The following is a 13,240-nucleotide window of genomic DNA, read 5'->3' on the forward strand; positions in this document are numbered from 1 at the left end:
TCTATTGCCCAATTTCTATCCGATCTACCCGGTTTTGTATTAAAATAACTGTTGGACTGCACAGATTAGGCAGTACATAAATGAGACACTATCTTGTTTGGTACTAAAATGACAGTTGTATTGGGCAGATTCTTAACTAGTTTTAGCAGGTTTGTCAATCGCACTGTCACTTTTTAGTATCTGAGACATAAAAACATGAGTGTGTTTTAAAAATAAAACTAGTGCCTGTGCTAAATCAGAGGATTGAGTTAACGAGCCGACACCACCGCCAGGCTCCGTTTAGTAAGCTGTGGCAAAAAACCGGAACAAAAGGGATTCAAGTATCATGACCTTTAGTGTCGTACTATAATCACGTGACCAGTGTTGTCAGCATAGCAAAAACCATAAAATAGCACTGGCGCGCCCTCAAATCCCACGACTCTTCTCTTTCCGCACAGACTCTAATAAAGCTGGTCATTTTCTACGGTTTCTGAACGCATTATAGAGCACTAATGACATGTGTGTAGATAAAATGCATTATGATGTAGATCTACATCGTATATTTTGATGGCCCGTGGGTCAATATATGCATATATTTTTTTTTTATTATACTATGATTTATTTCTTTACTTTTCCCACAATCTATACAACATTACCCATCTATTTCAATTTATTAGGAAATTATACAAAAAATCATGCATTTAAGGGTTAAGAGATGTACAGTCAGCAATCAGCAATACTATTCGCTTAGCACCATAGCATACAAACTTCCATGCAGGGGGATCCCTACCTTTTCTCTGCAGCTGACTGTACATATGGTTTGGAGTATTGCGACCAGCGATTATTTTATTTGTGCCTGTGATTCACTGATACCGCCTGTATACCAACCATACTATATTTACAAGCTTTTATTAGGTCGACCTGTATGTAACTATGTAATGGAATCTTGCAAGTTAAATTTGATCCACTTCCCGGTTTTCGATTGAGCTGAAACTTTGCATACACATGTAAGTCGGGTGACAATGCAATGTTATGGTACCATCGAGCTGATCTGATGATGGAGACAGGAGGTGGCCATAGGAACTCTGTGATGAAACAACGCAACCTAATTGTGTTAGGGGTTTTTAGAATTGTCTCGATGAGTATTAGTTGTCTGTCGTAAGAAAAGTACAGTCAGCGATAAAAGCTTGTACCAAAAATTAAATTTTTGCCAAAAACTTATTTTAAGTATAGGTTATATTTAAAAAGTTATGGTGTATTTGCATACCGACACAAACTCTTATCAAGCAAGCACCACTTAGAACAACTAGATAGAGTGTCGCCATTCTGTTTCAATGATGACAAAGTATATAGTTGGTCTGTCTCAACTAACTCTTCATCTAATTCGACAGGACAAAGTTTGAAAATGCCAATTACTGCATATTTTTATATAAATTTGATGTTTGTGATGGCAATTCCACACTAAGAGTCGGTTGCACCAAACTGTTGCCATCGTTAAAGAGTTCGCTAAATTTTATTTTATTGCCGATGCGCTGGCTGAGGTTGAAATGAAATGAAATGAAATTGATCAGTCTGTCAAGTGCTGATGGTGCAACTGGCCTTAAGACTGGGCAAAGCAAGCGTGATCTGACGAGCACTCATTAGAATTGTTTACAATCTGGCATTAAAAATGCTTGGTAAAGAAGTAAAAACCATAGTATTAAGATGTTGATTTTTATTTTAGTGAAAAACGTCACAATAGCGACTAGATGAGTATAGGATTTCTTAAAAAATAAACATTTGGTTACGCAGTATACTAGAGTATTTAGGGTTGGGCCGGGGCAGGGGCGGGCTCGTTGCCGAGGTGCTGGGTGGGTTGGTAGCCGTTCTTGTCGGCCACGAAGGTCACGGAGATGTGTTGGCCGTCAGGGGCCACGTACTTGTAGCTGCCCTTCACAGCTAGGCCTTGTTGGTCGGTATCGTTCTTGTATTCACCCTGTTCCTGTCGGGCAGTGCCGTCACTTGTTTCGAAGCTAGAAAAAGAAGTTGGTGTGAATTTTGGATATAGGTTTTATTTTACTTGAAAAAGTAGCCGACCTGGTTCTCGTTTATATTATCCCATCAAAAACATTACATGTAAAAAGGTGCCAGTCTCGCACCGCTTTTACTACAAAAAAGTTTTGAGATATAATGTGAAACCAAGTCGGTTATTTTAATCAGTGCCAGGGGGTGTTAAAACCGTATCAATAAGATATCTTTAATTTGTAATACGTATAATGACTTGGCCATCGCACGGCTGCATAATGACATAAGGATCATCGACACCTATTAAAAATAATTCTAATTGAACATAACGCTAGCGCTAATTGCAGTTTGAGCATTACACATATTTACGAGTACGGTACGAGTAAAGCATTATGTGCGATTGCCAAGTCATTATATGTATTACAAATTAAAGATATCTTATTGATACGGTTTTAACACCCCCTGGCACTGATTAAAATAACCGACTTGGTTTCATATTATATCTCAAAACTTTTTTGTAGTAAAAGCGGTGCGAAACTGGCACCTTTTTTACATGTAATGTTTTTGATGGGATCTCATCTCTTTTTGTAGACAGTCCTTCTTTTCGGGTACTCATACCCATACTATGTATACACATATATTTAAACACATCTTCATTCATGCTCACATCGTACATCGTTGTCTACCTTTACTTTACCTACTATTTGTAGGAACTGCAACAGTAACTTTGTAATATCATATATTTATATAGGATTACAAACTTACTTATGCAGTTCTTAGATCTTTAAAACGTGACTGATATTGCAATATTTTTAGGTTTTCTATGGCTTGATAAGCTAAAAACTACTTATGTTTAAAATTTGAAACTTGTGGGTATGCTAGAAGTATGAGATCGAGAATGATGATCGGTGATTGTATAAGTGTGTCAGTGTCGAAACTAAGGAACTTTGACGTACAATAATTCTTAAACTACAAGTTCAGATTTAATGTTTTTGAGAATGTATCTTAAGCATGTTAAGCCCTATATGTCACTGAAAATTCAGGGTTTTAGCTTCAGCCAGCACAAAATTACAGGACGTCGAAAATGGCCTGAATCTCTTCCAGAAAAGGATGGTACGGCCGTGCCTCTTTGTTTTGCTCGACTTGGCGGGGGCACTGCCGTGCCCCCAGATTAGCACAGTTCATGATCCAAAGTACACTAGTTATATTTCCAGACGGTAAGTGATAAGTTGATAACTGATAGACCGAGAAAAGAAAAAAAAAACATCTAGACATAGACAGCACTCCATTTGATTTCCTGAGTAAAGGAAAAAGTAAATACGAGTAAACCACTTACTCAAAATTGTATCCATTGATGTCTACTTCAGAATCCTGTTTCACGATCTCGACCGGCGCGGCAGCTGGCTTGTCCTGAGGCACAGCACATACGAGCGCCAGCGCGGCCAGAGCGAACAAAGTCTGTGACGAAGCAGAGTCGTTATAAGGAGTGTACAACTTTTATTTAGCCTAGCTATGTATTAGGCCTACGTACTAAATAAGAGTATATACGGTCAAGAACTGTAACATTAAGTAAAGTTAAAGCCAAAAAGTTAGTACTGTACAATTTACATAGTTTATCGAGATGATAAAGCACGGAGATAAACGGAGTTATGAAAAATACAACCAATTAAAATATCATGTAGATCTACAGTCTTTATATTTACTAGCATAAATAGGACTTGATACATAACCCAACCCAACTGCTGTTTAATTAGTTTTTTTGTAAATATGTACTTCAGAACATGACATCTAGGTACACGTTAGAGATAGAGTAATGAGTTCCATCGAATATGGTTTTATTCTATTTTAATTAATATTGTTTACAATAGACTGGATAAAAATATTCTGTAAATATACATTATAGCAGTTCTTGACCAAAAACTTTTAACACTTGAACTTACAATCTTCATCATTGTGATGATATTTTGAATATGTCCCAAAACAATGTGTTGCCGGTGCGGTGAGTCCCGAATGTCTAAAGTTCGGAGTGCGCCTCCTCGTATAAATATGGCCAGTTTATTATTGACAATTGCAAGTTTCGAGGCATCATTGGCAAGCCGAGGTGTTAATCACAATCACGCAAACAGTTTGTTTAAGGTGATCCATGAAAACGTTACGAGGATTTTGTCAATTGTGTAAATTGTTTGCAGCGGCGCGTGCATCAACTTAACCTACATCGCTTGTGGCTTCAGTGGATTTTTAAAAGAAATTACGGTCAAGTAGAGTGTACTCCCTATGATTTTCGGTAGAAATAAATATAATCCCGGAATCGGAAATTCCTGATTCTCGCCGTCCAAAATCAATACCTACAAGGCGCATGCTAGCGGTCAAGCCTTATGGCAAAAGAAAAAACTCGCGTTTTCTAATATATTTTCGGTGAAATGTACCTAATAAAAAAGCCTACCAAAAATAAGCACTCTTCTATTCCCTATTAGTTCGAACTCAAGTCATAAACTGACAGTCGTAAAAGACTATCTACGCCAAATCTTAGGATTAAATAGATAGTAAGTAGTAGGCCCAAAAGTTGGGTACAAGCCAAAAAAAAAACTTTAATCAACGCAATGTATATGTCGTAGTCAGATCGTATAATCCGCCGTATTACATTACGGCTAGCCGTTTTACAAAACAGGGGCGTTTTGAAATGCGGCGGTTCGACGATTAGCCGGATTGTCATTGCGATACGTTCTTCAATAAGGCGGCCTACGTTTAGCCGCATCGTATCTACTATTTAGATTGTAGAGTGACCAGTTCTTTTGGTCGCCTACGTAACCGGAGTTTGACAATGTTTGCAATTTAATTTATTTTTACCATGGTCCCACCGCACTACATGTGATTCTTTTCCAAAACATTTCCTTCACAACTTAAATAGACGGAGCCCCGCAAGCGGGGCTCCTATTTCTGGGCGGTTTGCCCTTCGGGCGTCTGAAGCTACCTAACGAACCTAACCTACTTACCTACCTACGCTTTTTCCCCAAAGTGTAATGTTTTCACGGACATCTCACTAAATCAATAGGTAGGTAGAGGTAGGTTAGGTTCGTTAGGTAGCTTGAGATGCCCGAAGGGCAAACCGCTCAGAAATAGGAGCCCCGCGAAGCGGGGCTCCGTCTAGTTAAGTTGCGATGGAAATGTTTTTTGAAAAGAAACAGTCCGACTAACTTTAGATTTGATGGACACCCCAGCGTTTTTCATAGTTTGTTGTTGTTATGCCAGGCAGCGCCACGAGTGTTAAAAATGGGAACTAAAAACTGTCAAAGCGGCGGCTAATGACTCGCTGTATTACATTACGGCTAGCCGTGTTGAAGAACGTATGGCGCCGAATACATTCCGGCGGATTTTCATTCAGCCGCATTCAATCCGGCTAATCGTCGAACCGCCGCATTTCAAAACGCCCCTGTTTTGTAAAACGGCTAGCCGTAATGTAATACGGCGGATTATACGATCCGACTGCGACATATATATAAAGGTGACAGTCCTACCATTTCCAACCGCAGCTGCACTACTGTTCATTTTACTATGGAAATTGACAATAACAGCGACGCGTTCAGTACCAATAGTGCAACTGCGGTCAGAAATGAAATGTTACCCTAAGGTGTAATCTGTCTTTGTACTGTTATTTGTTTTAACTGTCAAAAATAGGTACGAACTGTTTCTAGTTAAAGAAATGAACATTATGTTAGAAATTCATTGTATTTTTCGCATAGCTTGGGTACAATGACAGCTGTCTTCTCAATACGTATTCTGCGTTTTTAAGGTTATAAGTTGTAAAGAAATGACAGCTGAAACCGTACCCAAGCTATGTGAAAAATACTATAAAGGCGTGTAAATAAAGTTGTCTCTTTCTTACGTACTAGAATATCGATACAAGAGAGAGAGATGAATCATGCTGCAGTCAATAATTGTGAATGGATCTAGATTACCTTTCGTAGACACCGAATTATTAATCATAGGTACTCGTATACATAAATTATTACGCCATATGTCGTCCCATTAGTTCTACCGTTTAAAATTGAATGGTTGAAGAAATTTTATTATACTTGACTATGACTATGGTACGGTTGATCAACAGTTTTGCTCAGTGAAAGAGTCTATTTTCAAACCTATATTTTACTAGGAAATCACTGAGTTATTACCTTCGTTACCGTCCGAGTTAAATGCTAGGGCCCATTCAATGCTTAGACAAAGCCCATGTATATGACTGGAACTATTTTTTTTTATATTACCTACTAGCGACCAGCACCAGCTTCGCACGGGTTAACAAATTATACATAAACCACTCTATTGAATCACTCTATCTATTAAAAAATCAAAAACCGCATCAAAAATCGTTGCGTAGTTTTAAAGATCTAAACATACATACAGACAGACAGCGGAAAGCGACTTTGTTTTATACTATGTAGTGATTTTGGGCGAACTAATATAACTCGTACCAACAAAATATGGGAGCGCATATTGCGTAGTGACCACAGGGGGCCAACTCAAATGACAATTTTATTGTTGATTGTTGAAATGATTACCTGACTTTCCATTGTATCTGTCATCCCGATAACTTTTTCTTGTTGATCAGCGTTTATCGATGTACGATTGTCACCTTGGCTAGGCCTCCAAGTCATCTCAATGCGTTATCTAGTGACTAAATAATCTATGGAAAATATGTGCTAAACAGACCACTCAACAAACGCAGGTCAGTTAGTGGGGATCGCAGTATAATATATTAGTGGCAACGATCAATGCAATGCCACTCCGCTACTATCGACCGCAATGCTGCTTAAATTTGCACTGACTTGAACAGAAGTCATGAGGGTGTGTCATTATAAACGTCGTATTCTATAGAAATTTTAAATTGATCATGACATGGCCACACTTTGTCATTGCAAATGCCATGCAGAGTTAGCTTGGTCCGATTCTACGATTTAAACTACGCTTTGGATGATTTAATTTTGTTCAATTACTCGTGACGTCAATGAAGTCATAGTTCTTTAAAATGTGTCATAATTAATAAGAAATCTAAAATTTTCAAAAATGCGAATAATTGTTTTAAAGTTAGAAGTTTTAACACTTCCTTCCCTGAAGCGACTCCTCGGACTACTATTCTAGGCGGCCAATTAAGACAAGCCAGAGCTGAAAGTTTCGCGGGTCCCCTTTAGGAGCCTTCCACTCCAATCGTGGAAGACTCGCTGGAAATGGAATAAGAATAAGAAGGATTTTATTGTCCACTGTGTAGGTATACATATAGATGATCTTTACAAATAAATGATATCAAAAGCTGCCCTTTGCGAACAAACAATACAATTCTTAAAACTACTTATAAACTAAATATTATACTACATTTTATTGGAGATGAGACACTGGCCAACTCTCTGAAGAGTCTAAAGCATTCGGGTCAATGGAGTCGTTACTCCCCAATAGGGTTGTTTAGATCTAGGGTCTATACAAACAAAGTAATAATTTGACTGACTAGTCCGATCCCGTCAAGGTAAATTTGAAAGTGAAGTACCTACCATGTCAAAGTGTGTATTTTGAAAAAGTATTTGCTGACCACTTTAGACTAACGCCGATCCTAAGTTAAGGTCCACGCGCGTTGCGCAATGAGTAAGCATCAACAATCGTTACTTCAACCCATAATGACTCAAGTCTACGAAAATATTGTGGCATTCTAATTCATGTGACACTCAAAATTAGGAGCATAATTGCGTGTGCTGTAAAATAGACTTAAGTGACACAAATTTTGATTATTGTTATGTAACAAAACTGTGCAATATATCGTTGTAATTCTGTTTTCAATAACGTTCACAGTGACATTATTAATGAAGTGGAGAATTTTATAGACACTTCTGTGTCAGAGTTCATTTTGATTAGACCTTTGTGTCGGATTTATTTTTAGCTCTCGTGAAATGTGGTGCCCCAGTAGGATTAAAAGGCTAAGACAAAATGCAACGCATCGTAGGTTGCAATGCATTACATGTACCTGCATTTTTTTTAGTAATTGTTCTAAATCGGTTCAACCTATCTAAGTAATCATTATAAGATTGATAAAGACAAGTTATCGTGCCTAAGTATCTTTTAACCTCCAGCCGAGCCGCTCAGAGGCTCTCCGTTAAATTCTCATTTATATCTTTATTTTGACAAATCAATATTGCATCTGTGTTGGCCGGTTTTGATGTGTGGGCGGCTCTAGAGGCTAAAGATCTATCGAATGATGCGCCATGTCTCTTGGTTTGTTTACATTAACACCGAATTGCAAAGTAGTTATTATTAACTATTTGTTGATTTTTTCACCACCACAAAGAATTTCATAAAAGTAGCAATATAGCAATTAACTAAACTGACGTTTAGGAAGATCATGTTTGGATACAATCTAACAATCTGGTCTCTGGTCAAGGTTACTTTGTATTGGTGGCTTGTATTTTGTACAGCAACCGTACATGTGCTACTTTGTGTTTACGAGTGTATTGACAAGTTGACACATACTAACCAAACACACTCAGTAGTGGTAAAAACAATTTTTAAAGAGCTCTTTTTGCTTACTTGCTTGAAATGTCTGATAGGTACATAATTTTTGTTAAGAGTCACATGAACCTAGCCGCCACCATACAATCTAAATTACGCACTCATTTTAAAACGACATTCTAAAATAACATGGAATTTGACATGGACTTTCAAGTAACATATGAGTTTTGTATGCAAAACATCTACCCGCTCTAATTTCTTTGTATTTGAATTTCTAGCAACAAAATCTAGTAGGTAACGAATATAGATTTAAAATGAGAGCGTTACTTCGATTGTATGGGTAATTTTTTTTCTCGCGCACTAAGGCTACAATGTTCTCTTATCACCTAATCAAACAGTATGATTATTTAGTGTCGTCGTAGTAGTATAAAATTATTAAAGATTCCTAACTAAACAAAGTTCGCTACAGACTTTAGAACTGCTCTCGTCAATTTGTGTACAGAGGAGCTATGAATTTTAAATGTCATATCGAAATAACCTAGACACTGCAGTTTTCATAGAATTAGAATAGACAAGAACAACTGTCAATCTTCAAAAGTGCGACCAAAAATGAAATGCAAGTGTGTGCGTAAATTGTCTATGTGAGATCAAAAATAGTGATGTCATGTTACAACATATTAATAATCTGTCGGTGTTTGATTGCTTTATCGACTACTTTTTCAAATGTGTTATTTTAAACGTTAAAATTCTACGACATTATGATGTATAAAATAACACCTGCACTGCGTGTGCTATCAAAATCGTTACAGCCTTATCTTAGTCTAACTCTTACTGTGTTGGAAAGTGAAGTTTAAATTTACTGCTAAACATCTGCACCTTCAAAAAGGGTATAACAATCGTTATTATTTGAAGTCGGTTATAAAGGTTAATATCTTAATTATGTCTTGTGAATAAATGATTACATAGCTATTAATATACCGACAAGTTATCGATACTGTCACCTGAACATTTTGTCAAGCCCTAGCGTAAAGTAACAGTTTATGTTTTTACGCAAAATATTTTAAATTATTGAGTAATATGATAAAATATTAGCACACAAAGGAAGAAAAACTTATAATCAACTGTATAATCCGGCTTCTTACACTTTTTATGCTGTTAATTTGACAAAATATCGTTAAGAAAATTTCGCTCGGAATATCATTATTCCTCTGAAATGAGTATTTGCTAGGTTTATTTGGCCCCGTGACACTGAAATCCGGTACACTACAAGACACTATCTCCATTGTATTACTTTATCAAATAGTTTTCTTCCGAATTTGTGTATATTTTTCAAATTGAAAATTACGGTGATACGCTCTTGGCCGTCCGCGGCCGTCGTCAAACTCAAAAATGGTCACGTTTTCTCATTTGTAGTCTGACTCTTTCGCACTCATGCGATGTTCATATACGTGATGGCTTCCCTTTCGCACACTTCAGCTGTCTGTCAAGCGCGAGCGCGAGAATGACAAGTCTGTGGCAGTTTTAGACGTAAAGCTTTGTGAATTGCTGTACTGGGAAACCGGTCCTTCGAAACTGGCTGCTGACCCGGGCATTAGGGCGCATCTAATTCCCTACTACGTGACCAATGTCTACCAAGGCAAACATCATAGGTACGAGTATCATTATCATTTACTAGATACAAAATGGGTGTATGCACAAAAAATATATAGGGTCAGGTGATGTAAATGTAAATATAAGACACGGGTAAAAATAAGAGTTTTTAACAATCAAAAACTTATTATATTTATTTTATTCTTATTCCATTTAAAAAAAAGGCTTCTTCACACACAAGGCTTCTTTTTAATTGGAATAGGAATTAAGTAGAATAAGTATTTGGGTGTTAAAAACTTAGTCTGTCTTATATTTACCCCACCTGACCCTGGTCTATTCGTTTTAATGAAAAGGTAGTTCGGTGAGAATAAATACATATATTTATTTCTTTGAAAAAATGTTTACATGACCTTACAGACAGATCCAATGCGCCATGAAACTTAACATTAACATATACCAAGCAGGTACATATAACTATTACGAATAACAATCAGGTACAAACAAACAATTACAAATAACTCAATTACAAATCACTATAGTCCCTTATCACATCCACAATTACACCTTAACGGATGTAGGCCTCGCATCCACCACCTCACAGAATCTCAGGCATTCATTTCTCATATATATTTTAATATTTGCTGTCCACAAAAGACAATACCATATATACCTACTGTTAATCACATTAAATTATGTTTTAATGGTATCAAATCCATTGTAACGAAACCAATATTTTATTACCTAACTTCAGTCATTTTTAGGGTTCCGTACCCAAAGGGTAAAAACGGGACCCTATTACTAAGACTCCGCTGTCCGTCCGTCCGTCCGTCCGTCCGTCCGTCCGTCCGTCTGTCACCAGGCTGTATCTCACGAACCGTGATAGCTAGACAGTTGAAATTTTCACAGATGATGTATTTCTGTTGCCGCTATAACAACAAATACTAAAAACAGAATAAAATAAAGATTTAAGTGGGGCTCCCATACAACAAACGTGATTTTTGAGCGAAGTTAAGCAACGTCGGGCGGGGTCAGGACTTGGATGGGTGACCGTTTTTTTGCTTGTTTTGCTCTATTTTGTGTTGATGGTGCGGGACCCTCCGTGCGCGAGTCCGATTCGCACTTGGCCGGTTTTTCTTTCTAGCTACATTCGACATTCGTGGCCAAACACTTAGAATATTCTTTTTTAGGGTTCCGTACCCAAAGGGTAAAAACGGGACCCTATTACTAAGACTCCGCTGTCCGTCCGTCCGTCCGTCCGTCCGTCCGTCCGTCCGTCCGTCCGTCCGTCCGTCCGTCCGTCCGTCGGTCTGTCACCAGGCTGTATCTCACGAACCGTGATAGCTAGACAGTTGAAATTTTCACAGATGATGTATTTCTGTTGCCGCTATAACAACAAATACTAAAAACAGAATAAAATAAAGATTTAAGTGGGGCTCCCATACAACAAACGTGATTTTTGACCGAAGTTAAGCAACGTCGGGCGGGGTCAGTACTTGGATGGGTGACCGTTTTTTGCTTGTTTTGCTCTATTTTTTGTTGATGGTGCGGAACCCTCCGTGCGCGAGTCCGACTCGCACTTGGCCGGTTTTTTAACCTTTCATATATGCGTGTGGTCGTAAAAAATTGTAGGTTCATAGGCTGTACTCTCTTAATCGTTCTCGAATAAAATGCAAATAGATCACTAAAACACGATCTGGATCATGATCATAAGAGGTTAATATAAGTAGGTACCGTAAAATGGGGTGAGTAGGGTCAAAACTGAAATTCAAACCTCGATAACATTTTATTTTTACATATGAAAACTGAATGGTGTGTATAATAAGTGTTCCCGACGATTGTATTTTATTTTTTATTTTATTTTGGGTAGTTCCATTTCATAACTTTGACGAGAAAGAGGAAAACCCACCTCACCCCGTAGTGCCTCGTATTTGGGGTGAGAGGGGTTTTCAGACAAAGGTGATTTTGGAAGATTGTTGGATCGATTTTTTTTATTATGCGTATTTTACTATAGCTCCATTTTAAATTGGAATACATTATTTTTGTAGCAGTAGCCTTAAAATCCCTTCTCCCCCCCTCTCAAACCTTCTCTCCCCATTCATAACCCACCTCTCCCCGCGAAACCTACTCACCCCGTTTTACGGTACATTATTTTATTGAGCCCCGACTGTACATCATACAATTGTTTTAAACGGGATTGTTGCGTACATTATTCGCAACAGAGGCAAAGGTCAAAGTTATCTTTTTCGTGTATCTGCGAAATACTTGTTTGAATATCAAATGCCTATTATTTGTGCATATTAACACTAATGCCTATTAATTGTGCATATTAACACTAAAAATAAAATGCAAATAAATTTGGCGATTGCTCCACCGACAAGACCAGAGCTTTTTAATAAGAAGAAGAAGAGAAGAAGACGATGCACAAGTTCAATGCTAAAATAGTAACTAACGCCGCATACAACAATGATGAGGCACGCAGCAACTCCGCGGTTAACAGTCTATATTTTCTATAGCCTTTGCTATTCTCTGGACTGCTATGCTAACTATGGAGGTTGTCAGTCTATATTTACTAGCCTTTGCTAATACCTATACGTAATATATGTAATACCGCAGAAGAAAAGGTTACGGTGCTTACCGGTAATTGTGGTTTGTTTACCTTGAGCATAAACAAAATTAACTGACTCATATAAACAGATGCAAGGGCCAACTAGTAGGGTTAATAAAATTACTTGACAGCTAGCTCAAAGCTCAAATACGAATTTCTGGTCAGTCAGAACAGAACGGCGGGTGTACTTAAATAACTACAAAAAAGAATTAAGCTGAAAATTTTGTGTAGGTACATAAATCTTTAAGTACGGGAAGGTACAATTTTTGTAGGGGTACTAAATGTTTTATATTTCTTTGGTAGGTTTACTTACATTCGCTCGGCTGTCTCGCTAAGCCGTATCTCACTAATTTCTGTACCTACTTTGCGCTCCCACAAGCATCATATACCCTAAAACAGGAGATCGGAATCACAGTGGTGCACCACCTAGTTGGACGTGGCCAGTCAATAGATACTTTTGCCGCAAAAGTTCAAGCAATTAGAGCATGGGTTTCCAATGCCTATATTATTTTTTCGTGTTTAGGAACCCCTGACATAGAGATAATTGAATACAAAGGGAGTATTCAATAATAACCA

The 13,240-nt window shown here is 37.7% G+C and overlaps 1 protein-coding gene and 2 long non-coding RNA genes across 3 annotated transcripts in view; 2 read left to right on the forward strand and 1 right to left on the reverse strand.

The window, feature by feature from the left end:
* LOC134650357 (uncharacterized) overlaps positions 1-13,240 on the forward strand; it is a 483,167-nt gene that overhangs the window by 33,916 nt on the left and 436,011 nt on the right. The window lies entirely within an intron of this gene.
* LOC134650355 (uncharacterized) overlaps positions 1-13,240 on the forward strand; it is a 355,978-nt gene that overhangs the window by 32,661 nt on the left and 310,077 nt on the right. The gene's annotated exons all lie outside the window — the stretch shown is intronic.
* On the reverse strand, positions 1,759-3,956 carry LOC134650593 (endocuticle structural glycoprotein ABD-5-like). Its single transcript, XM_063505546.1, has 3 exons — positions 3,924-3,956; positions 3,320-3,441; positions 1,759-1,991 (listed from the first exon to the last, which is right to left on the reverse strand). The coding sequence occupies exons 1-3, from the start codon at positions 3,933-3,935 to the stop codon at positions 1,784-1,786; spliced, it is 342 nt and encodes a 113-aa protein (XP_063361616.1). The 5' UTR covers positions 3,936-3,956; the 3' UTR covers positions 1,759-1,783.

Source organism: Cydia amplana, chromosome 8, assembly GCF_948474715.1.
Source record: "Cydia amplana chromosome 8, ilCydAmpl1.1, whole genome shotgun sequence".
Lineage (NCBI taxonomy): Eukaryota > Metazoa > Arthropoda > Insecta > Lepidoptera > Tortricidae > Cydia > Cydia amplana.